The sequence below is a fragment of the Hyperoodon ampullatus genome (genome assembly GCF_949752795.1).
Source record: "Hyperoodon ampullatus genome assembly, chromosome: 19".
Lineage (NCBI taxonomy): Eukaryota > Metazoa > Chordata > Mammalia > Artiodactyla > Ziphiidae > Hyperoodon > Hyperoodon ampullatus.
In genome coordinates, this window is record NC_136932.1 from 12,200,761 (window position 1) to 12,225,049 (window position 24,289).

A 24,289-nucleotide genomic window follows, 5' to 3' on the forward strand; every position below is an offset into this window, starting at 1 on the left:
GGCAGCTTCTCTTGTTGCGGAGCACAGGCTCTAGGCGCACAGGCTTCAGTAGTTGTGGCTCGCGGCTCTAGAGCACAGGCTCAGTAGCTGTGGCGCACGGGCACAGCTGCTCTACAGCATGTGTGATCTTCCCGGACCAGGGCTCGAACCCGTGTCCCCCGCACTGGCAGGCAGATTCTTAACCACTGTGCCACCAGGGAAGCCCCTGCGATTTCTTTGTCCATGAGATTTTTCTCTTTAAGGTTTTCTACACTTTATCATGTTCGTGGAGGAGGGTCTAACTCCTTTTTTCCCATCCTAATGGGGCAACGCAAGGCCACTAGTGCACTTAAAAAGAGGCGTAACACATGAAAGGTGTATTCCACATTTTTTAGTTTTTAACTTCCTTCTCAATCTAAGAATGACAGGAATTATGAATAACGCTGTAGTGTAGATATTTCCCTGCGATAACCACAATAGGGCTTTTGTTATGATGCTACTTTGGCAACTCTCTATGAACCTAATTCACTGCCTTGTAAAACTAAGTCCTTCAAGTCCTTTCTGTAACTAAAGCCTCTCTGATAGGTTCATATAATGCAATCATGTTATTCTAAATTCTGCTCTATAATGCAATGGTAAGATTCCAATTGCATGTTGCTTCTTTAAGAAGCTTCAAAGGAGCCCACCTCAGTGCCCTACCATTCTAGGTATCTTGATCAAATCTCAATCTATCAATTATTAAGATAAGTCTCAGGAAATTTTATATAAAGGGGCCAATTCAAGATAACCCCACTAGCCCACTAAATGCCTATGAGTAAGGTAACAATTTTTCCCTTTCTCCAATCAGTGCTATATTACCATTCTATTTTTTTCAATTAGTAAACATTACTTTAAAACTGCAAAGCATTAAACTGGTTTTTCTTACTCAAAAACCAGTTTGAGAATTACTTTCAGAAAACCTTAGTATCATCTATAAAGTCTATCTCAGTGTTCTACTGTATTTGTATACTTTTAAAGAATTCCTTCCTAAAGGATCAATAGTTCTTCACATTAGGAGCCTGTTTTTTACATTATTTGTATTTTTTTGCTTTTTAAAAAAATTAAGTTGTCCTAGATTCTGCATCCACTATTTGAATAATTTTACATGACTCATTTAATTCATGCCAATACAATGAAGCTACAGTTACTGTACTTTGATTTTAAAGGTATTTAGAGTTTAGGTCAGCTTAAATAAAGCCAAAATTCACATAACTTTCAATTCCACACTTACCTACTATCTGTCCTCTAACTGTATCATTGTCATTTGGCCCAAGTTTGCATAGATCCAACCTCTGATCTATTTCAAATCAACAACAGCAAAAGGCAAAAAATAAGTTGGTATCAGAGATTCTCACATCTACAGAGTGACAGTAAATTTCTACAATCCACTGGAAATCAGACCAATCATTTAAAGAACTAATCAAGTTTTAATGATGAGACAAATGTTTAAAATTCTCTAACTGCGTACATAATATTAGTATAAATGTCTCAAGAAAAGTTTTGACAAATTCAGATTTCAAAAACCATAAGGCCCTGGTGCCAACATGCAGTATTTTCTCTCCAAAGATTTCAGAACACTTCAGTCTAAGTCTTAGCTTGCCACTTAGTAGTTTTGTTCTTAAGCAATTTATCCCCAAGTCTTGATTTTCTCGTGTATAATTGTAGTACTTACCTCCTATTAAGGATTAAATCAGATGGTTATGTAAAACTCTTAGCACAGTACCTGGCACATAAGTGTCCAATAAATGTTAGTTGTTGTCATTGTTATTTTTTATCTAACCATTTCACATAACTCCCACACACACGAAGTAAGTATTAATAAGAAGCCAAGTATTAACTAACATAAGGGTTTGAGTTCTGGTACTAACTCATTTAGAAGCAGCTCACTTCTCTCATGCCTCATCTATAAAACAGATATAACACTGGCCTGGTTAGTTACAGTAAGGAACAATGTCACCCACTGCATGTTGGTTTTACTTTGATTACAGCACTTATAACTGAATTCTCTTTATAGCTGTATGCCATCTGGCTACTTAAGTAAATCACGAATTGATAAAGGGAGAAGACCATATCTTAAGTTTTTATATTCTCCACTCCAACCTGATAGAATGGAACTATATCAGGTGCTTAATAAATTAAATATTACTATACATCAAAAAGGTCATATAAATTACTGCAATGAAACATTCACAAGCAGCAGAAAGAAAATCTGTGCCCCACTTGGCTTATTTTTCCCTTTGCAAAATAAATGGACAATAATAAGACAGCTATACAGTGGACTTGTGCAGAGCAATGCCTCTTCTGTTCAGTCCTTCTAACGTGTCCTGCTCCCTCTGCCAGCAGGCCTTTGCCCTTGCTTCTCAGAGGACAGGATTCATGCCTTTTTCACCTTTCTATCACTGGGGTTTTGAACAGTACCTGACACTTAAAAGGTTCAATAAATGTGGGCTAAATTGAACCAGAAATAAGGTCATACATACAACAAGTCTTCAGTTTGCCTGATGCATTGGGTTAGAATAACATGGTTCATTTTGTTTGTTTGTTTTTTGGGTTTTTTTGGCTGCACTGTACAGCATGTGGGATCTTAGTTCCCCGACCAGGGATCAAACCCATGCCCCCTGCATTGGAAGGCAGAGTCTTAACCACTAGACCACTGGGGAAGTCCCAAAAATGGTTCGTTTTTTATATGCTAGACCTTTTCCAATCCCAACATCTTCTACCTCCTGTTGGTCACCCTGTCAACCCAGAAATATAAGAAATTCTCAGGTGCCTTTAAATTCCCCTCAGAACTTCTAGCTCAATTTTCTCCTTTTTAATTTTTAACAGTAATATTTTTATAACTGGTTGTGGTAACACTCTACATTAAAAGGGATCATCTCTTAATATTATATATCTAACATTCAAAGCTAAATTCAAACTATTTTTATTTATTAATTTCATTAGCTGGAGTCTATGTGAATTTTTGCTTAGAATAGGCATCTGGACTACAATCCCATGACAACAACTAGCAATATTTTTTATATTATATAAAAAAGAATTCTGTAGAAAAAGAAAAAAATTTTCTGTTGAAAAAGATATTTCCATCTATGTCCCAATGGAATACCCCCCAAAAGATGCTCTGTCATCTGGTTACATGAATTACACATACACTAACAAGTCAACTTATCAACCCAATATAGAAATTGCTTCTAATGTCTTGATCTTGGTCTAATCTTGTAAATGACCAGTTTGGTGAAAAATTAAGCTACAGTTAAGCAGTTAATACAGCCGTCTTACACTCAAAATAATGTCTTACCTTTATAACTTTTAATTTTTCAGAGCAGTTTTATATGTCATTTTTATTCACTAATAATTCCCCTTTAACTGTTACATTAAACACTCCAATGACCTAAATAAAACTCCCTTTATCTCACAAATGCACCTAAACCAGAGATGAGTGCTAAGTAATAAAAAAGACATTTAATACTTTGACACCTTTTTACTTTTTTTTTTTTTTTGGCCACGTCACACTGCATGGCTTGTGGAATTTTAGTTCCCTGACCAGGAACTGAACCTGGGCCCGAGGCATTGAGTACAGACTCCTAAACCACTGGACCGCCAGGGAATTCCCTCTTTTTATTTTTCTGGATATCGGTCATTTCTTAGCACTTACAAATTCACTGGATACTAAGTATCAGCTCTGATTAATTTCTAGGTTTCACATATTTAAAATGTTTCATTCTTTTTAAAAAGTCAACAAAGTAAATTTAGACCAGGAGTTTTTACCAATGTTTCAAACACACACAGGAAATTAAGTTTTTGGACCCCTGCCTCCCCCATCAAAAAATATACATACGTATATATATTTAAATATGTATATTTAAATTTTTTAAAGCACTAGTATGTACTCACAACCAGTGTCTTTGAGGCGGTTGATGGCATTGGAAAGAAGACGAACACAACCAAGAAATCCAGCACCTTGTTTTTTATGGATCTTCTTGTGATTCCATACACTGATCGTAACTGAATCAGACTTTCCAATATACCTATATAAAACAAAATGACTGCATGAGTAACTTGGCAATTATGAGTAGTTAGGATAAAAGTTTTCTTTTGTTTTTGTAGTCTAAAGTCACAAATGTTTGAGTATAGCTAGATAACGCAAAATATGTTTGAATTCAGTCTATCCACAGGACTGAATTTAAATTTTTTTTTAATTCTAAAGTAAAATCTAAAAAGAATTTTTAATATATTCTTTATCATACCTGCCACTCTCAGGCTGAGTAACAATTTTTGTTAGTAAAAAAAAAAAAAAAAAAAAACTATTTTAGTAGCTAGTGTCAAATAACCCTATGGAAGTTTATGATTATTTCTTTCCAAAAACAAAAATCTTAGAAAAACTTTTATCACAGTCACACTTTAAATACACTTCAATGACATGACCTAGTACCTCAGCGAATACTCAGTTCATTTTCAAGAGGCATTGTCAAGGCTGACAGACCAAAAATCTGACATACCTGTTATGTTTTAAAATGCTGTAGAACAAAAGCTGATTGTAACGCTTTTCCCCTGCTTCTCTCCTGTATGCAGGCCTTGAGCGAGCAGGACTCTTGCAGATTTCACTTCACTGCCTGCAGACAAGCAGAGCAGGGAAAAGCGTTACTATTACTTGTCTGTGCATATACCTGTAAGTATGGAGAAGCTCTACCACAGCCAATTGTTAACATGGTGTCATCCCATGCGAAAATATAATAAAATAACATAATTGTATCAGTAGAACCCTAAATTTCAATGACTCTAAGAGGTCAAATTTTTGGTCCAGCAACCTTGACCTTAAACTGTCATTCAATAAAGCAGTAATATCAGAAAAATTCACCTGGTATATAAAAAAGCCTAGACCACTTAAGTAAGGACTAAAACTTTTTTTAAATAAATTTATTTATTTATTCATTTATTTAATTTTTGGCTGCATTGGGTCTTCGCTGCTGCACGTGGGCTTTCTCTAGTTGCAGAGAGCGGGGGCTACTCTTTGTGGCGGGGCGCAGGCTTCTCACTGCGGTGGCTTCTCACGGGCTTCAGTAGTTGTGGCTCACGGGCTCTAGAGCGCAGGCTCAGTAGTTGTGGCGCACGGGCTTAGTTGCTCCGCGGCATGTGGGATCTTCCCGGACCAGGGCTCGAACTCGTGTGCCCTGCATTGGCAGGCAGATTCTTAACCACTGCGCCACCAGGGAAGCCCTAAAACTTTTAAATGAGTAACATGAAAGGCACACTTGAGGCCCTGAATCCAGCTGTGTTAAAGCATGCCTACCCTTCTAGACTTTTAATTATGCAAGCTAATACTTTTTTTAATTTAATTTTTATTTTATATTGGAGTATAGTTGATTTACAATGTTGTGTTAGTTTCAGGTGTACAGCAAAGTGATTCAGTTATACATATACATATATCTATTCTTTTTCAGATTCTTTTCCCATATAGGTTATTACAGAATATTGAGTAGAGTTCCCTATGCTACACAGTAGGTCCTTGTTGATTATTTTATATATAGTAGTGTGTATATGTTTAATTATGCAAGCTAATACTTTTCAAAAATTAAGCCAATTTGAATTTCATTTCTGTTGCTTGCAAATGAAAAAATCTGGACTAAAATAACATTCAGTATGCATGTATCAATTTTCAAATAGACCTAAACAGACTTAACTTGGCAAGTATGTACCTGCATGATATGTAAAACTTCTAGAATCAGAATCAAGTATTAACCAGCTAAATTACCCCAAACCAAACATTAAAAAATCACACTAAATCAGTTTCCCAACTGATAAGCCTGGTACACAGGTATGCTAAAATATTTGTTCCCTGAGGCCTTAGAGCAGCCCACCCACCACTGGCTTAAGCATCCTTTTGGGAGGCTGGATGTCAAAGCCCAGAGAGACCTTGGGAACATACATTGAAGACAAGGGAGCTTCTGTCAGCCTGTACCCTTGAATGACTGTGTGACAGTGTCTTGTTTCCCTGCCAAATGGACCTTATATACAAAATATACTTCCATTGTATTAAACCACTGAAAATGTGGGGTTGTCTATTATATCAGTCTAATATATCTAACCAACACAAGGGACAAATTATAAAGGGCCTTGTCAGCCATAGTATGAACTCTGGCTTTTACTCTAAGTAAGACAGGAAGCCAATGGGGGATGTGGAACAGGAGAGTAACCAGATTTGATATACGTTTTGACAGGATCATTCTAGCTGCTGTGTTGAGAAAGACTGTAGCAGCAGCAAAGCTAGAAAAGCAAGGACTCTAAGGAGGGGGTCCACAGGAAAACCACAGCCTGTGAGCCAAATCCAGCAAAGCACAGGGTTTAGTACAATTTCACTTTTTTCCCCCAAGGAAAAAATTTTTTTAAGTTTGAAGGCCATATTAAAAATACTTACAATGTCTGTATCTCTCCATTCACATTATCGCTTCTCTAACATAAACGTATTTTCTATCTGACGGCTTCCTTCATAATCTTGGAACTAGTTTCTTTGCCATTCTTGGCTCCCTCTAGGCCATTCTTCACATTACAGCCAAAGTGTCCACTCTTGGATATAAATCTGATAATAGCACTTCCCCACTTAAAACACTTTCATTGCTCCCTATTGCTTTTAAGAGAGTATTCACACTTATTAATAGGCTTTCAAGGACCTTCATGAGCTGGCTCCTGCTTGCCTCTCACTGCTTGTCTTTTACCACACTCCCCTTACCTTACATGTGAACTTACCAATGCTGCCTCTCTGAACTGTTTTCAGAATCACGTTGTCTTTCACCTCTGGGTCTTCACACAGACAGCTTTTGCTTAGAGCCTTCCCACCTTCTCCGTCCTCAAGTTAACTCCTATTTAAGGTCTAAGCCTAAATGCCACTTTTTCTAGGAGGCTCTCCCCAGCTCCTAAATCTGTGTCAAGAAGTTCTATAGGGCTTCCCTGGTGGCGCAGTGGTTGAGAGTCCGCCTGCCGATGCAGGGGACACGGGTTCGTGCCCTGGTCCGGGAGGATCCCATGTGCCGCGGAGCGGCTGGGCCCGTGAGCCATGGCCGCTGAGCCTGCGCGTCCGGAGCCTGTGCTCCGCAACGGGAGAGGCCACAACAGTGAGAGGCCCGCGTACCGCAAAAAAAAAAAGAAGTTCTATATATTTCCACAGCACCCTATACATATTCTCATCACACTGTTTATACTTTCCTATTTCTTGTCTTTATATACCACGTGGCTGTAAGCTTGGAGGACTATGTCTTGTTCACTGTTGTAGCTGGGTCCCTAGCTGAATTTAGATCTGACTGAAGCTAAAAGAAATGGCTTTAGGGCTTCCCTGGTGGCGCAGTGGTTGAGAGTCCGCCTGCGAATGCAGGGGACATGGATTCGTGCCCCGGTCTGGGAAGATCCCACATGCCGTGGAGTGGCTAGGCCCGTGAGCCATGGCCGCTGAGCCTGCGCGTCTGGAGCCTGTGCTCCGCAACGGGAGGCCACAACAGTGAGAGGCCCGCGTACCGCAAAAAAAAATAAAAATAAAGAAATGGCTTTAAATAATCTGATCAAGGGAATTCCCTGGTGGTCCAATGGTTAGGACTCTGTGCTGCCACTGCAGGGGGCACGGGTTCGATCCCTGGTCAGGGAACTAACATCCCGCAAGCTGCGCAGCACGGTCAAAAAAAGAAAAGAAAAGAAAGAGTCTGATTAAGAACTCAAAAGCTTAGCTACATAGATAGTAGGTAAAGACAAGTGGAACATTTGGAAGAAAAGCTGATGTTGATGAAGCATGAAATAGAATGACTGTGAAGCTTAAAAGGCTAAACACTTGGAAAGTCAGGATATCAGGACATTTAACATGTTTATAACCTGGGAGATGTTCACAAAACGGGAGAAGTTTAGAGAGCGTATGATAACTGAATTAGCAACCTGTAGGAAACTGAAACCTAAGCCTGCAAGGAGCAATAGACTCCCCGAAACAAGATTATTACTGCCACCAAGCCCCGAAATATTCCCAAACTGTAAGCCCAATATACTCCGATGGTGATGATGAGGCTGAAACAGAATAATAAGTCAAAGTATTTAAAAGGAATGGAAAGTGTAAATCAACTACACCTCAATTAAAAAAATAAAATAAATAAAAGGAATGGAAAGACCTCCTGAATCCTTTCCCCAACCTAATTCATCCTCAAAACCTGGCAGCACTCAGGGACACTAGGCACAGCTGAGGGAGGAGGTGAAATTCTGTAATAAAAACAGGGTATTAAGAAGAGGTTAATCTAGTGAATGGAGAGACCTCCTAGCATCCCTATGCCATTCAGATCCATGAACACAAGCATCCAAGAATACAGCCCCCAGGAAGGAGAGGGAGAATTCTGTGCAGAAAATGTCACAGTTACTCCTGATTACCTTACCAAGCTGATCAGCTCTACCCATGGGTAGAGAGTTTCCAATCAACATTTAAGTGCCTCCCCTTAAATATAAAAAGACAGAAATCCAAACCAAACTAACAGAAAAAAAAGGAAATCTGAGAAAAGAGAGGCAATACAACAGAAAAAAACTACAATTATAATACTTCTCTCATCAGAGAAGATATTGCGTCTAGGAATAAGAGTAAGTTATGAAAAAGGAACAGTCAGAAAGCAAAATGATATTGGAAATTTAAAATTTGAGAGCAGAAATTACAATAAATAGGAATGCTAGAAAACAAAGTTGGGAAAACAGCCCAGATATTTCATGGTAGTTTTTAATTTTTTACTAGAACAAAAATATTTTATTATAACTTTTTTTTTAAACTAAGATAAAATATGAGAGAAGAAAGATAGGACAACTAAATGATGATCAATTCAGGAGGGATAACATCCAAATAACAGGAGTTCTCGAAAAAGTAAAAGAGAGAAAGAAATACAATGGAGAACAGGAAATCATCTATAGATGATTAAATAAATAGAAAAGTTTCTCATAACTAATGAGCTTAAGTATCCAGATTAAAGTCACAGTCAGTATCTAGTACTATATTTCAGATATACCAAGTCCATCGTTAAAAAATTTAAAATCAGGCATAAACAGCATACCCTGAAATCTTCCAGTGGAAAACAACAATCATGAAGGACCAAAATCAGGATGCCATCAGCAATACTCTAAACTTGCGCTGTCCAAAATGGTAGTCATAAGGCACATGCGGCTACTGAGTACCTGAAATATAGCTAGCCCAAATTGAGGCACTGTTAATGCAAAACAAACTCCTGATTTCAAAGACTTCATTGTTTTTTGTTTTTAAAGGCCACACCACGCAGCATGAGAGATAGTTCCCCGACAAGGGATTGAACCTGTGCCCCTGAAGTGGAAGCATGGAGCCTTAACCACTGGACCGCCAGGGAAGTCCCTCAAAGATAAAATAAACAAACAATTCGATTATTTTATTTTGATATCGTGTTGAAATGAAGATATTTTAGATAAATAAAACATATATTAAGTTTAATTTCATCTGTTTCTTTTTACTTTTTTTAATGTGGCTACTAGAAAATTTAAAATTACAGATAAGCTCCCATTTGTGGCTCACATTGTATTTCTTTTTTTTTTTTTTTTTTTTTTTTTTTTTTTTTTTTTTTTTTTTTTTTTTTTTGTGGTATGCGGGCCTCTCACTGTTGTGGCCTCTCCCGTTGCGGAGCACAGGCTCCGGATGCGCAGGCTCAGCAGCCATGGCTCACGGGCCCAGCCGCTCCGCGGCATATGGGATCCTCCCAGACCGGGGCACGAACCCGTATCCCCTGCATCGGCAGGCGGACTCTCAACCACTGCGCCACCAGGGAGGCCCTCACATTGTATTTCTATTCAGCAGTGCTGATCTAGACCTAGAAGACAGTGGAGTAATGTATTCAAAATTTGAAGGGAAAGTGATGTCTCACCTACAAGTCTATACTCAGACAAACTATCAACCAAGTAAGAAGACAAAATATATCTTCAGACAAAATCTCAAAGAAATTTTCCCCATCTTTGTACTCTTCCTCAAGATAACAATGGAAGACATACTTCACCAAAACAGGGAAGTAGGGATTTCTCTGGTGGCGCAGCGGTTGAGAATCTGCCTGCTAATGCAGGGCACACAGGTTCGAGCCCGGGTATGGGAGGATCCCACATGCCGCGGAGCAACTAGGCCCGTGAGCCACAACTACTGAGCCTGCGCGTCTGGAGCCTGTGCTCCGCAACAAGAGAGGTGACGATAGTGAGAGGCCCGCGTACCGCGATGAAGAGTGGCCCCCACTTGAAGTGCCACAACTAGAGAAAGCCCTCGCACAGAAACGAAGACCCAACACAGCAAAAATAAATTAATAAACTCCTACCCCCAACATCTAAAAAAAAAAAAAAAAAACAGGGAAGTAAACAGAAAAATAGGAAGTCATTGGACTTAGAAGAGAGAAACGAAATTCCCAACATAATGATAAAGGCAAGTTCCAGGACAATCGTGCAGAAGGTCTTAGAGAACTACCAGTCCAGACTGAAGTAAAGCATAGAAGCTCTAGGAGGACTATCTCCAAGAAGAAAACAAAGCCAATAGACTATCTCATGTGGTGAACATAAATAAGCAGAGGAGACGTTCAGTACTGTAAGAGAGTTTGTGAATTTCTTAATGAGATGGAAAACTAAACAAATGGCAAAGTTAGACAGTTATTAACTTCATAAAAACAGAAGTTGTCAAGAAAGAAAATGGAATCACTGCACACCATGTGACTCAGTTATGAATATTTACATGATCATAATAGCATAAACACAGAACAATGATGTAACCAAAAAGGTTCAAATAACTATACAGGAGGACTGGGAGAAGGAAAGGGTCATGTGGATGTTGTAGGAAGGGGATGAGAGATATCAGCTGTAAACGCTAAATCATTTTCTATGGTAGAAAATGTAAAAATAATACCTAACATGAAATAAATATATATTTATATTAAATGCTATAAATAAGCATGATATCTAGAAGCAGAAGAAAATTCTAGAACAAACAGCCAAAGTTACTGGAAACAGTTACCCTGAGAATTGGAATCAGGAATAAGAATGGGACAGTGAACTGCATTTTCCCATTAAAAGACCTACAGTATCATGTTTTTTTAAAAACAGTACATATGCTACTATGATTAAAATAAAATTTAGAAGAAACCATCCATATAAGAAACAAAAAGAATGCCTATGAGTGTACTCCAATTATGATTTCTGATTTATACTTATAACTGACCTAAAGTGAATTAATACCTTTATTTGATTGAAAAAAAGGTGTGTGGGGCGGGTTGCTGTATACTGTGTATCCATTTTGTTCTTCATGGGCTTATTAAGCATAGCTCACCTTCCAAAACCAGCTATCAATAAGCCAAAGGACTTTCACACTAGGTTTTGCATCCTTCTGTGAGGACCAAATTACACCACAGATCAAACTCAGATCATATTCAGTGATTCTTTTCAAAGACTATATCAAATAACAGTGATTCCATGTTTCATTTCAAATAAATCGTTTAAACCTACAGGTCATAATGCTGATTCCATTTTGGATCAAGTGTATTCTTCACAGTATCTGTAGAATGGCACTGCCCAGATCCATCAACCACCACCTTAGCAAATGGATCAGGAAGCCCTGTGGGAAAAAAAGAGAGGGTTCTTTTTTAATTAAAGAATATTTTGACATGGAAGATTAATTAAAGATTAATATTTGCTACAAAACAAAAGATTATTCCATTCTTCATAAAAAGTTTAATGATAAGCTATAAATGAAAAGTGGTCCATTTTAAAACTAAGATTAAAGTTAATTCTACATTAAATATCAAAAACTACATTTTTTCTTGCTCCTATCTCAAAACACGCTCAGCTTAAACTACCAAAGTCTAGAGATTTCTTTATAATGTACAAGTTATCATAGATCTTTACCAGCCCTTTAACCCCAGAAAGGTGAATGCTTAAAACATCCCTGGCTCTCTTAGAGCTTTCCCACAGTCTCCCTTAGTAGCTCATTTAAAGGAAAGAGCTTATTAAAGTTTTCACACAGTAACACAGGCTACAGAGATATCAAATTAGCCAAAAAATTTTAATGATTAACTATCATAAGTGATGAAAAACTGAAACAAAAAATTTAATACCCTGCCTTAAAAGAGAGTACTATCTAATTGGGAAAATTAAAACACCATACATTAAAAACAAAAAAACAAAAAAAACTCCTGAGAATAAACAAGTTTTTGACCATACTGATTATAAAGAAAGCACTTATAATACTACGCACGTCAGGCACTATTCTAAATGCTTTACATATGTTAAATCTCTTAATCTTCAAAATTACCCCATGGCGTAAATACTACTATTCTATTTTACTGATGAGGAAACTGAGGCACAAAGGGGTTAATTAACTAGCCTGAGGTCACCCAGTAGTAAGTGGCAGAGGCAGGGTCTAAAGTTTAGATTCTAAACCCAGGCACACACAGTCTGGTTCTTGATTTCATGCACTTAACCACTATGCTGTATCACACCTCTCATTTACTATGTAGTTCAACAGTGAGTACAAGAGCTCAGAAAAGCAGGAGAACAAGTTAAGTGTGAACAATAGCAAAAGGCTTTCTTCTCCCACCCCCTTTTTGAGGGGATGGGACTCATCTGGGCTTTAAAGGACAAACAGGAGGCGTTCCAAGGAGGGTATAACAATATTTGAAGGACTTTGAGGGGTTTAATCAAAGCATTTGTGCTAAAGTGTAAAAGTAAATACCGTTGGAGAGATAAGACGGATCCAGTAAGAGAGGCTTAAAAGTCAGAAAATAAAGGCTTGGAATGACTGAGGTAGAGAACAGGGAGTCACTTTAGATTCTTGAGCATGGCTGTAAATACACTGTCATATTTGTCTACTAGTGGTATTCAGAGAAGGAAAGATTAAAGGTACAGAGAAGCTGTTGTAAGCTTCATACAGCAGGATGAAGAACAGTAGGATGAGTAGAATTTTAAAAGTCAGGGGACGAAGGTGGAACTAAATAAAATGTTGGAGACCACAACAACAGTTTAGATGTGAGACATACTGAGATACTGTAAATTTCCTAGGGACAGCTGAAGACACTAAAACGAAATGTTGGTTAAGTGTTGATAATTGCAGAAATTTTGTACCTTGATATATCTATGCTAATTTTTTAAGTCAAGATACTAATCTGCCAAGATTTAAGGCCAGACAGAAATCACCTAGCCAGTTTCCCAATTCTATGATTCTGTGATCTGTCAACTTCAAATAAGTAAGAAAAGACTAATATTTAAGAGTATTAAGTATTCAAGAAAAAACCTGGCAAGTTAGCGTAGCAATCTATTTAACTATATTGTTTAACTAAGTTTAGCACTATTCATATTAGTATTTCAGTAATACCTAACCATTTGTAGATGTGTCTAATGGAAGAATACTTTCCCCTCTACCTTCAGTAACATTAAGTATTTTTCTCCTGGGAGGAATCCATTTTATCTTGTTCTTTTGATTCTACCATCTAAACAAATAAACAGATAAGTGTATGTCTGCAAGCAAAAACAAACAAAAATCACATTTCTAGCTTTCCCTTTAGATGATGCTTAACTAGTTAAAGAATTAGAACTGAGAAAAACAACATTTTCCACACAGAAGTCACTCGGTGTGGCTTCCAGATCCTTATTTAAGTATGAAAGTCTAAGTCCCATCCTCCTATGTTTCCCTGTGTTAAATAATACAAAATACAAGCTCTATTCCCTAACAAAAAAAATACCTAGGTTTCAACTTACCTGATTATATTATTCTACAAGAATTTAACTTGAGAGCCAAGTTCTTCCAGTGTAGTCAAAGATATCAAGTTTTCAGAAGTTAGTGAGACCTCTAGCGGTAAATATGAAGTGGCTAAAGTATTTTCTGTATTTTTAAAAATTTCTCAATTCTCCCCATCATTTCTGAGTCATATAAAATAGCTAAAGCTCAGGAACTTACTCACTACACTAACGCACTTAATGAGCTGCAAATAATGAAACAAAAATTTCAACTTAAGAGTTACTTACCAGAGAAAACAAAGCTTTATTTTTGATTGGGGAAGAAAAAATACATTCAACCAACCATGTTGCAGCTCACTGACTTCAATTTGGCCCCTATACAAACCTTAACAAAGTACCTTACACACAAAGCTTTTACTTAAATGTTGCATAAAAGACAGAAAGAATTTGATACTAATAAAAACATTCTTTTAAAAACACAGATAATGGATAAATGGATAGATAGGTGATAAAGTTAATGGCAGAATCTAGATGATGGGTATTCACTGTAAAATTCCTTATATGTTGCTATGTGTCTGAAATTCTTCCTGCCAAAATTTTGGGGGAAGGGGGATGTACTGTACTTTTATTTTTAAAAGCCAGTAAGTTTGAAAATAGTTCCAAAAAATGAGTTAGCAAAACTTTTCTCAGCAAAGGTAGATACCCTGGAATAAATAGTATTATCTCAAATTATACAAATTCCAAAAGACAACACATGGCACTGCATTTTTTTCTATAGTTAAATATATTTATATATACACATATATATATAGTCAGCCTATAGTCATGCTTCATATTAAAATTTACATTTCCCATTCAACACGATTTAAACTGATTTACAAGCAAAAACAACTATATTACAGTATCAATAAGTGCATTCTGATCAATAAACGCACACTCTCACTCAAATTTAATTAAGAGATTTAGGAACTATTATTTAACTCTTTCTCTGAAATTAATGTGGGCAACCCTCAACTTATAAACAGATCAAAAATAAATATAAATCTATCACAGCAGGAGGACCTCCGCCACTGTGAACCTGCGGGATATTCCATCCTTGGCTGAGTCCCTTCTGAAGGCCTCAGGATTGGCTTTCCTGTTTTCCTTTCCAGGGTCATCAAGTGTTTTTTCCATTCTGGGTTTTAAAGATAATCACACAATTTCCCCTAGTTTTCTTATCCCTGAAGCAAGCTCACAACTCAAGAATTTTTATCAATTTTTTACTGCTTACAACAATAAAAAAGGGGAAGATTTCCTTCTTTTTTTCACATACAACTTAAGGATAAGGATCATATAACTGATAATAATGGGCTCTCAGGGGCTTACAGAGAATTAGAGTAAGATTCCTCTAGATTTCCTAGGAAAACTGAGACAAGGATATCTGATATTTTATTGGAGAAGGTGTGTCTTGGGACTCTAGGGGAAGGAAAAGAATTTGGGAAGGAAGGCTAGGAGACAAAACTGAAGAGTTTGTCTTTAAAACCAGACCAGTTGTCCTGGGGGGTATAGAAGAAGCTCTAAGAGTGTGCACTACTCACTTCCCTCCCTCTTCTCCTTGTCTCCTGCCTATCCAATCCCATTGGCCACTTTGCAGTCCCACTAGGATAAATCCTACCTTGGATCAACCTTAAGGAGGGTAAAAGGAGTACACATTGGTTATTAGGTTATTAGCAACAGGGATGAGGTGGGTAGTTCAGCAGCAGCCTGTGAAGATAACATTAATTGGTGGCAGCAAGGAGAGAGGTCACTGGCCTCTCCTCCTGCAACATGCTATGGGGTAGAAGGCACATGGTACGTAAACTGGACTTCTTAATTATGTCTCAGATTATCCTATTTAATTGCTTTCCCATATAAGCATAATTTTTCAATGACATAGTTTACGCTATTTTATAAACTTTAATTCAGGTTCTACTCTAGGAAGACTATAAGTAATAAAATTTCAAGTGGAATGAATTAAGTATGATTTAAAAATATATCAAGAGCTTATTACTTCTTTTAATCAAACACTTGAAAATTAACTAAGTCAGATATTAAATTAGACAGCATACATAGCCAGTTTTTGCTGGCTGACAGGACCTGAATCTAAAAATCTAATGAACTTCTCTATTTCTAACTTCAAATATTTTTATTTATCAAATTTTGCTGGCTTAAAACGTATGGACACCCAGGGGAGAAACTGGCGGGGCGGGGTGGTGGTGGTGTGATGAATTGGGGATTGGGACTGACATATATACACTAATATGTATAAAATAGATAACTAATAAGAACCTGCTGTATAAAAAAATAAATTAAATAAAATTCAAAAATTCAAAAAAAATTTTTGCTGGCTTGGACTCTTGTTTTTTTTTGGGTTTTTTTTTTTTTTTCCCTGAAAAGCATATCTTTTTAAAATATATTTATTTATTTATTTATTTATGGCTGCTTTGGGTCCTCGTTGCTGCACGCGGGCTTTCTCTAGTTGCGGTGAGCAGGGTCTACTCTTTGTTGCGGTGCACCAGCTTCTCATTGTGGTGGCTTCTCTTGTTGCAGAGCATGGACTCCAGGCGCATGGGCTTCAGTAGTTGTGGCGCGCTGGCTCAGTAGTTGTGGCTCGCAGGGGCTCTAGAGCACAGGCTCAGTAGTTGTGGTGCATGGGCTTAGTTGCTCCACTGCATGTGGGATCTTCTCAGGCCAGGGATGAAACCCATGACCACCACAATGGTAAGCAGATTCTTAACCACTGAGCCACCAGGGAAGTCCAAAAATTATATCATTTTTACAAAATAATTTAAAGCGAATGTGAAGTATAATATTATAGGGTATACACACACACGTGAAGGGTACTTCCCAATCTTCCCTCACAAAACTTAATCCTAAATAAAGCCACAAAACTTTCCACAACAGATTGGCAAAGAGACTGCAAATATGGGAACTAAATGTCTGTTTTGGAGTCTGAGACATAAGAGATTCTATGATCAAATGTGGCAGAGATTTCTTTCCTATACTCCGGAAATTCCAAGCAGGCTAAATGACTTCTCTGCCTTCCAATGACTCCTGAATGCATGGGTAAAATTTCCTATAAAATGTTAGGGGAAAAAGTGTTTACAAAATAATCTCAAACCTTTTCTAGAAATCTAGTAGTATGCACACCTTCAATATACATTACATTCGTCTGCATATACACACCTACACACACGTTTCACACAAATATGGGGGGGCAGTGGATAAAGGGAAAGGGGCTAAGGAACACAAAGTCATCTTTAAAACATGTGATGCCAAAAGCCTCTGAATCAAAGAATTCATAAAACAACACCGAGTATATTTCTGAATAGAGAAATCCCTAAACCAGACAATTCTGAAAATGCTTTCCAAAGAATCTACACACAACATACAAGATTTAAAGTTAATTTACTTACGGAAAAAATCCTTTTTCACCAAGTTTTTTGCACAGAGTACTGTAAAGGAAACAAAAAATACATGGGAAGAATTAAAATGGTGAGACTGCATTGTCAAAGTTTCATTTTGAAACACTGAAAATACCAGTGAATAATAATTAAACACTAACTATAGCAAGGTATGAAATATGATCACAATCTTTGATTAAAGACTAGCAAAAGACAGTTGAACCAGTGGTGGCAACTTTAGCAATGATCACCAGTAACAGCTGAGGGCAAGAAAGTTTATAAATCTGGTATTCTAATAAAGAACCACTTCCTGTCTTCCATCAAGATCTAGTCTCAGAGTAGCTTGGTGGCAAGGGAAAAATATAGCTCTAAGGAGGAAATATGTAAACTGGTGGTTTTATATATATATATATATTTTTTTTAAGGGTAAAATAATTTTATACTGAAGAGGATCACAAGAAAACAAAGCTTAATTGATACTGGTGACATTTTTTTTAATGACATTCTGTTATTTACTCTCCATCTAAACTCCACAGAAACATCGACTCAATGACAAGAGAGATCTACTATACCTTCCAAAAATTAAGTTAATATATTGAGATAGCTATCCCAAATCCACATTCTCTGGATTACCTTGCATTAAATTATCACTTACACAGTAATGGCTGCACAACCTTGTGAATATATTAAAACCACTGAATTGCGTGCTTTAGAGGGATGAATTTTACAGTATGTGAATTGCATGTCAATTTAAAAATCACTGTTTATACAGTCATTAACTTCGTTAATCCAAACTTGTTACAAGTGAAGGGAAACCACCAATTTCCAAATATTCATATTTTAATTTATAAAATATCTATGAAAGTAATGTTGGGTTAACTTCTACCCACTTCTACTCACAGTTTAAATGGTCTGTTCAATTAGTTACACTTACTGGAAGTTTAGTATAAAAATTTTAGTATAAAAATTCATTTAACATAAACCTTGGGAACAAGTCTAAATATAACTAATCACTTGAAAAGTTCAAATAAAAATCATTTTGAACACAGATGCCATCAGTAAATGAATAAAATTATGAAGTAAGCACAAGATACTGATTTACTAGTCAGAGTCTCTTAGGCCCTGTCATAGTTTAAAAACATAAAAACTCAATCATGAAAGCTAAGGCTATAACTCGGAGTACCAAATCAGAAACTTGATTTAGAAGAACTCTTCCCTAGGGACTTCTCTGGCGGTCCAGTAGTTAAGACTTTGTGCTTCCACTGCAGGGGCCACAGGTTCAATCCCTGGTTGGGGAACTAAGATCCCGCATGCTGCGCAGTGTGGCCAAAAAAAAAAAAAAAAAAAGACAGAAAACCAAGAGGGTGGGTGCTGTTGTCAAATAGAACCTGGAATTGGATCTGATTAAACGTTTTTTTAAAAAAAGAAGAACTCCTCTCTAAACTTTTATTATCATCATATAAACTGAACAGAACACTCAGGATCAATACATATACAACACATACATAAATCCAAATTATAATCTCCAGTATTGATGAGGCATTCATAATTTTTAACCACCATCCTAAGATTCAAGATGTAAAATAAATGCACACCCTACTTAAAAGAAATAGAAAATATATGGGAAGTCCTCCAACTTCTTGTCACTAAACCTACAAACGTACTGTTTCAACACTCATTCTTTTTTTCTTCCTTCCACTTGCAATGTCTACTCTCCTAACACCATCCTTCTGCCTGTACTCTGGATCTCATACCCAACCCACCACTTTCTCAAGAACTTGTCCCACCACTTCCTCTACCGATTGCCTCATCAGTATTTAAAAATACTCAAGTCTTGCCCATGCCTCCCCACGCCAGCCACCATCCTACCTCTTTTCCTTCATAATGAAACTACTTTAAAACACTGTCTACACTTTGTGACTTTACTTCTTTATATCCACTAATGCCTCAATCCACTGCAATTTGGCTTCCACTCTCACCATTGCCCCTATACTGCTTCTCCAAAGCCCTGGAGACCTAATTAATAAGTGCATCCAATGGACACTTTTCATTCTTTATCGCACTTGACCCCTGAGGGGTATTTGCCACTACTGACTACTCCCGCTTCTAAAATCCCTCTCTTCTTTTGGTTTCTGTTTAACACCACATTCACCTGGCTTTACACCAAGCATAAAATTCATTCAAAGTCTTTTCTGCCAGATCTTTTTCCTTTGCTCCACCCATGAAACTTGAGGTTCTTCAGGGCTTTACTTTAGGTCCTCCTTTACTCTATAAACCAAGGAGCACAGATATCCATCCTGTAAACCTCAGAATTATATGTAAACTGCTAATATGCTCAACAAAATATTAGCAAACTGAAACCACATGATCAAGTTGGATTCATCCCAGGATCACAAGGATGGTTCAACATATGAAAATCAACCTATGTGATACACTACATCACCAAAAGACAAAAAAAACCACATGATCATCTCAATAGGTGCAGAAAAAACATTTGATAGAATTCAACATCCATTCTTGATAAAAACAGCAGAGGGAACATATCTCAACATCATAAAAGCTATTTATGGGCTTCCCTGGTGGCGCAGTGGTTGAGAGGTTCCTGCCCCGGTCTGGGAAGATCCCACATGCCACGGAGCGGCTGGGCCTGTGAACCACGGCCGCTGAGCCTGCGCATCCGGAGCCTGTGCTCCGCAACAGGAGAGGCCACAACAGTGAGAGGCCCGTGTACCACAAAAAAAAAAAAAAAAAAAAACCAACGCAGTAATCTAAATAGACATTTCTCCAAAGAAGACATACACATGGCCAACAGGTATATGGAAAGATGTTCAACATCATTAATTATTAGAGAAATGAAAATCAAAACTACAATGCGGTATCATATCACACTGGTCAAAATGGCCATCACTAAAAAGTCTACAGATAACAAATGCTGGAGAGGGTGTGGAGAAAAGGGAACTCTCCTACACTATTGGTGGGAATGTAAGTTGGTGCAGGTACCATGGGAAACAGTACGGAGATTCCTCAAAAAACGTATTATCTGCCATATGATTCAGCAATTCCACTCCTGGGCATGTATCTGGAGAAAACTAATGAGAAAAGATACATTTACCCCAGTGTTCATAGCACTATTTACAACAGCCAAGACATGGAAGCAACCTAAATGTCCATCAACAGATAAATGGATAAAAAAGAAGTGATAGAGCAGAAGCAAGAAGAACTACAATCCTGTAGCCTCTGGAACGAAAACCACATTCACAGAAAGATATACAAAAGGAAAAGGCAGAGGACTATGTACCACATGAAGGAACAAGATAAAACCCCAGAAAAACAACTAAACAAAGTGGAGATAGGCAACCTTCCAGAAAAAGAATTCAGAATAGTGATAGTGAAGATGATCCAGGACCTCAGAAAAAGAATGGAGGCAAAGATCGAGAAGATGCAAGAAATGTTTAACAAAGACCAAGAAGAATTAAAGAACAAACACCTAGAAGAATTAAAGAACAAACAGAGATGAACAATACAATAATTGAAGTGAAAAATACACTAGAAGGAATCAATAGCAGAGTAACTGAGGCAGAAGAATGGATAACTGACCTGGAAGACAGAATGGTGGAATTCACTGCTGAGGAACAGAATAAAGAAAACAGAATGAAAAGAAAAGAAGACAGCCTAAGAGACTGCTGGGACAACACTAAATGCAACAACATTCACATTATAGGGGTCCCAGAAGGAGAAGAGAGAGAGGAAGGACCTGAGAAAATATTTGAAGAGACTATAGTCAAAAACTTCCCTAACATGGGAAAGGAAATAGCCACCCAAGTCCAGGAAGTGCAGAGAGTCCCAGGCAGGATAAACCCAAGGAGGAACATGCCAAGACACATAGTAATCAAACTGACAATATTTAAAGACAAAGAAAAATTATTGAAAGCAACAAGGGAAAAATGACAAGTAACATACTAGGGAACTCCCATAAGGTTAACAGCTGATTTCTCAGCAGAAACTCTACAAGCCAGAAGGGAGTGGCATGATATATTTAAAGTGATGAAAGGGAAGAACCTACAACCAAGATTACTCTACCCAGCAAGGATCTCATTCAGATTCGACAGAAAAATCAAAAGCTTTACAGAAAAGCAAAAGCTAAGAGAATTCAGCACCACCAAACCAGCTCTACAACAAATGCTAAAGGAACTTCTCTAAGTGGGAAACACAAAAGAAAAGGACCTACAAAAACAAACCCATAACAATTAAGAAAATGGTAATAGGAACATACATATCGATAATTACCTTAAACGTGAATGGATTAAATGCTCCAACCAAAAGACACAGACTGGCTGAATGGATACAAAAACAAGACCCATATATGCTGTCTACAAGAGACCCACTTCAGACCTAGGGACACATACAGACTGAAAGTGAGGGGATGGAAAAAGATATTCCATGCAAATGGAAATCAAAAGAAAGCTGGAGTAGCAATACCCATATCAGATAAAATAGACTTTAAAATAAAGAATGTTACAAGAGACAAGGAAGGACACTACATAATGATCAAGGATCAATCCAAGAAGAAGATATAACAATTATAAATATATATGCACCCAACACAGGAGCACCTCGACACATAAGGCAACTGCTAACAGCTATAAAAGAGGAAATCGACAGTAACACAATAATAGTGGGGGACTTTAACACCTCACTTACGCCAATGGACAGATCATCCAGACAGAAAATTAATAAGGAAACACAAGCTTTAAATGACACAACAGACTAGATAGATTTAATTGATATTTATAGGACATTCCATCCAAAAGCAGATTACACTTTCTTCTCAAGTGCGCATGGAACATTCTCCAGGATAGATCACATTCTAGGTCACAAATCAAGCCTCAGTAAACTTAAGAAAATTGAAATCATATCAAGCATCTTTTCTGACCACAACACTACGAGATTAGAAAGCAATCACAGGGAAAACAACATACAAAACACAAACATATGGAGGCTAAACAATACGTTACTAAATAACAAAGAGATCACTGAAGAAATCAAAGAGGAAATCAAAAAATACCTAGAGACAAATTACAACAAAAACACGATGATCCAAAACCTATGGGATGCAGCAAAAGCAGTTCTAAGAGGGAAGTTTATAGCAATACAAGCCTACCTCAAGAAACAAGAAAAATCTCAAATAAACAATCTAACTTTACACCTAAAGGAACTAAAGAAAACAAACAAAACCCAAAGTTAGTAGAAGGAAAGAAATCATAAAGATCAGAGCAGAAATAAATGAAATAGAAACAAAGAAAACAATAGCAAAGATCAATAAAAGTAAAAGCTGGTTCTTTGAGAAGATAAACAAAATTGATAAACCATTAGCCAGACTCATCAAGAAAAAGAGGGAGAGGACATATATCAATAAAATTAGAAATGAAAACAGAAAAGTTACAACAGACACCGCAGAAATACAAAGCATCCTAAGAGACTACTACAAGCAACTTTATGCCAATAAAATGGACAACCTGGAAGAAATGGACAAATTCTTAGAAAGGTATAAACTTCCAAGACTGAACCAGGAAGAAATACAAAATATGAACAGACCAAGCACAAGGAAATTGAAACTGTGATTTAAAATCTTCCAACAAACAAAAGTCCAGGACCAGATGGCTTCACAGGTGAATTCTATCAAACATTTAGAGAAGAGCTAACACCCATCCTTCTCAAACTCTTCCAAAAAACTGCAGAGGAAGGAACACTCCCAAACTCATTCTATGAGGCCACCATCACCCTGATACCAAAACCAGACAAAGATACTACAAAAAAAAAGAAAATTACAGACCAATATCACTGATGAATATAGATGCAAAAATCCTCAACAAAATACTAGCAATTAGAATCCAACAACACGGGCTTCCCTGCTGGCGCAGTGGTTAAGAACTCACCTGCCAATGCAGGGGACACGGGTTTGAGCCCTGGTCCAGGAAGATCCCACATGCTGCGGAGCAACTAAGTCCAGGAGCCACAACTACTGAGCCTGCGTGGCACACCTACCGAAGTCCGTGCACCTAGAGCCTGTGCTCCGCAATGAGAAGCCACCACAATGAGAAGCCCGCACAGTGCAATGAAGAGTAGCCCCCGTTTGCCGCAACTAGAGAAAGCCTGCGCACAGCAACGAAGACCCAACGAAGCCAAAAATAAATAAAATAAATAAATTAATTTTTTAAAAAAACAATACAACAACACACTAAAAGGATCATACACCATGATCAAGTGGGGTTTATCCCAGGGATGCAAGGATTCTTCAATGCACGTAAATCAATCAACGTGATACACCATATGAACAAACTGAAGAATAAAAACCATATGATTGGGGCTTCCCTGGTGGTGCAGTGGTTGAGAGTCCACCTGCCGATGCAGGGGACACGGGTTCATGCCCCGGCCCGGGAAGGTCCCACATGCCACGGAGCGGCTAGGCCCATGAGCCATGGCCACTGAGCCTGTGCATCCAGAGCCTATACTCTGCAACAGGTGAGGCCACAACAGTGAGAGGCCCACGTACCGTAAAAAAAAAACAAAAAACCATATGATCATCTCAATAGATATAGAAAAAGCTTTTGATAAAATTCAACACCCATTTATGATAAAAACTCTCCAGAAAGTGGGCATAGAGGGAACCTACCTCAACATAATAAAGGCTATATATGACAAACCCATAGCAAACATCATTCTCAATGGTGAAAAACTGAACGCATTCCCTCTAAGATCAAGAACAAGATAAGGATGTCCACTCTCAAAACTATTATTCAACATAGTTTTGGAAGTCCTAGTCACGGCAATCAGAGAAGAAAAAGAAATAAAAGGGATACAAACTGGAAAAGAAGACGTAAAACTGTCACTGTTTGCAGATGACATGATACTATACATAGAGAATCCTAAGGATGCCACCAGAAAACTACTAGAGCTAATCAATGAATTTGGTAAAGTTGCAGGATACAAAATTAATGCACAGAAATCTCTTGCATTCCTATACACTAATGATGAAAAATCTGAAAGAGAAATTAAGGTAACACTCCCATTTACCACAGCAACAAAAAGAATAAAATACCTAGGAATAGACCTACCTAGGGAGA

General features: G+C 37.6%; 1 protein-coding gene across 2 annotated transcripts in view; it reads right to left on the bottom strand.

Moving 5' to 3' along the window:
• Positions 1-24,289, bottom strand: part of SMURF2 (SMAD specific E3 ubiquitin protein ligase 2) — a gene marked incomplete at its 5' end in the record, with an annotated part of 120,258 nt that overhangs the window by 32,667 nt on the left and 63,302 nt on the right. For both annotated transcript variants that reach the window (XM_079725318.1, XM_079725317.1), the window contains 4 exons: positions 1,250-1,315; positions 3,910-4,043; positions 11,518-11,626; positions 17,178-17,216. In XM_079725318.1, coding sequence (XP_079581444.1) covers positions 1,250-1,315; positions 3,910-4,043; positions 11,518-11,626; positions 17,178-17,216 — 348 coding nt within the window. The remainder of the gene's footprint in view (positions 1-1,249; positions 1,316-3,909; positions 4,044-11,517; positions 11,627-17,177; positions 17,217-24,289) is intronic.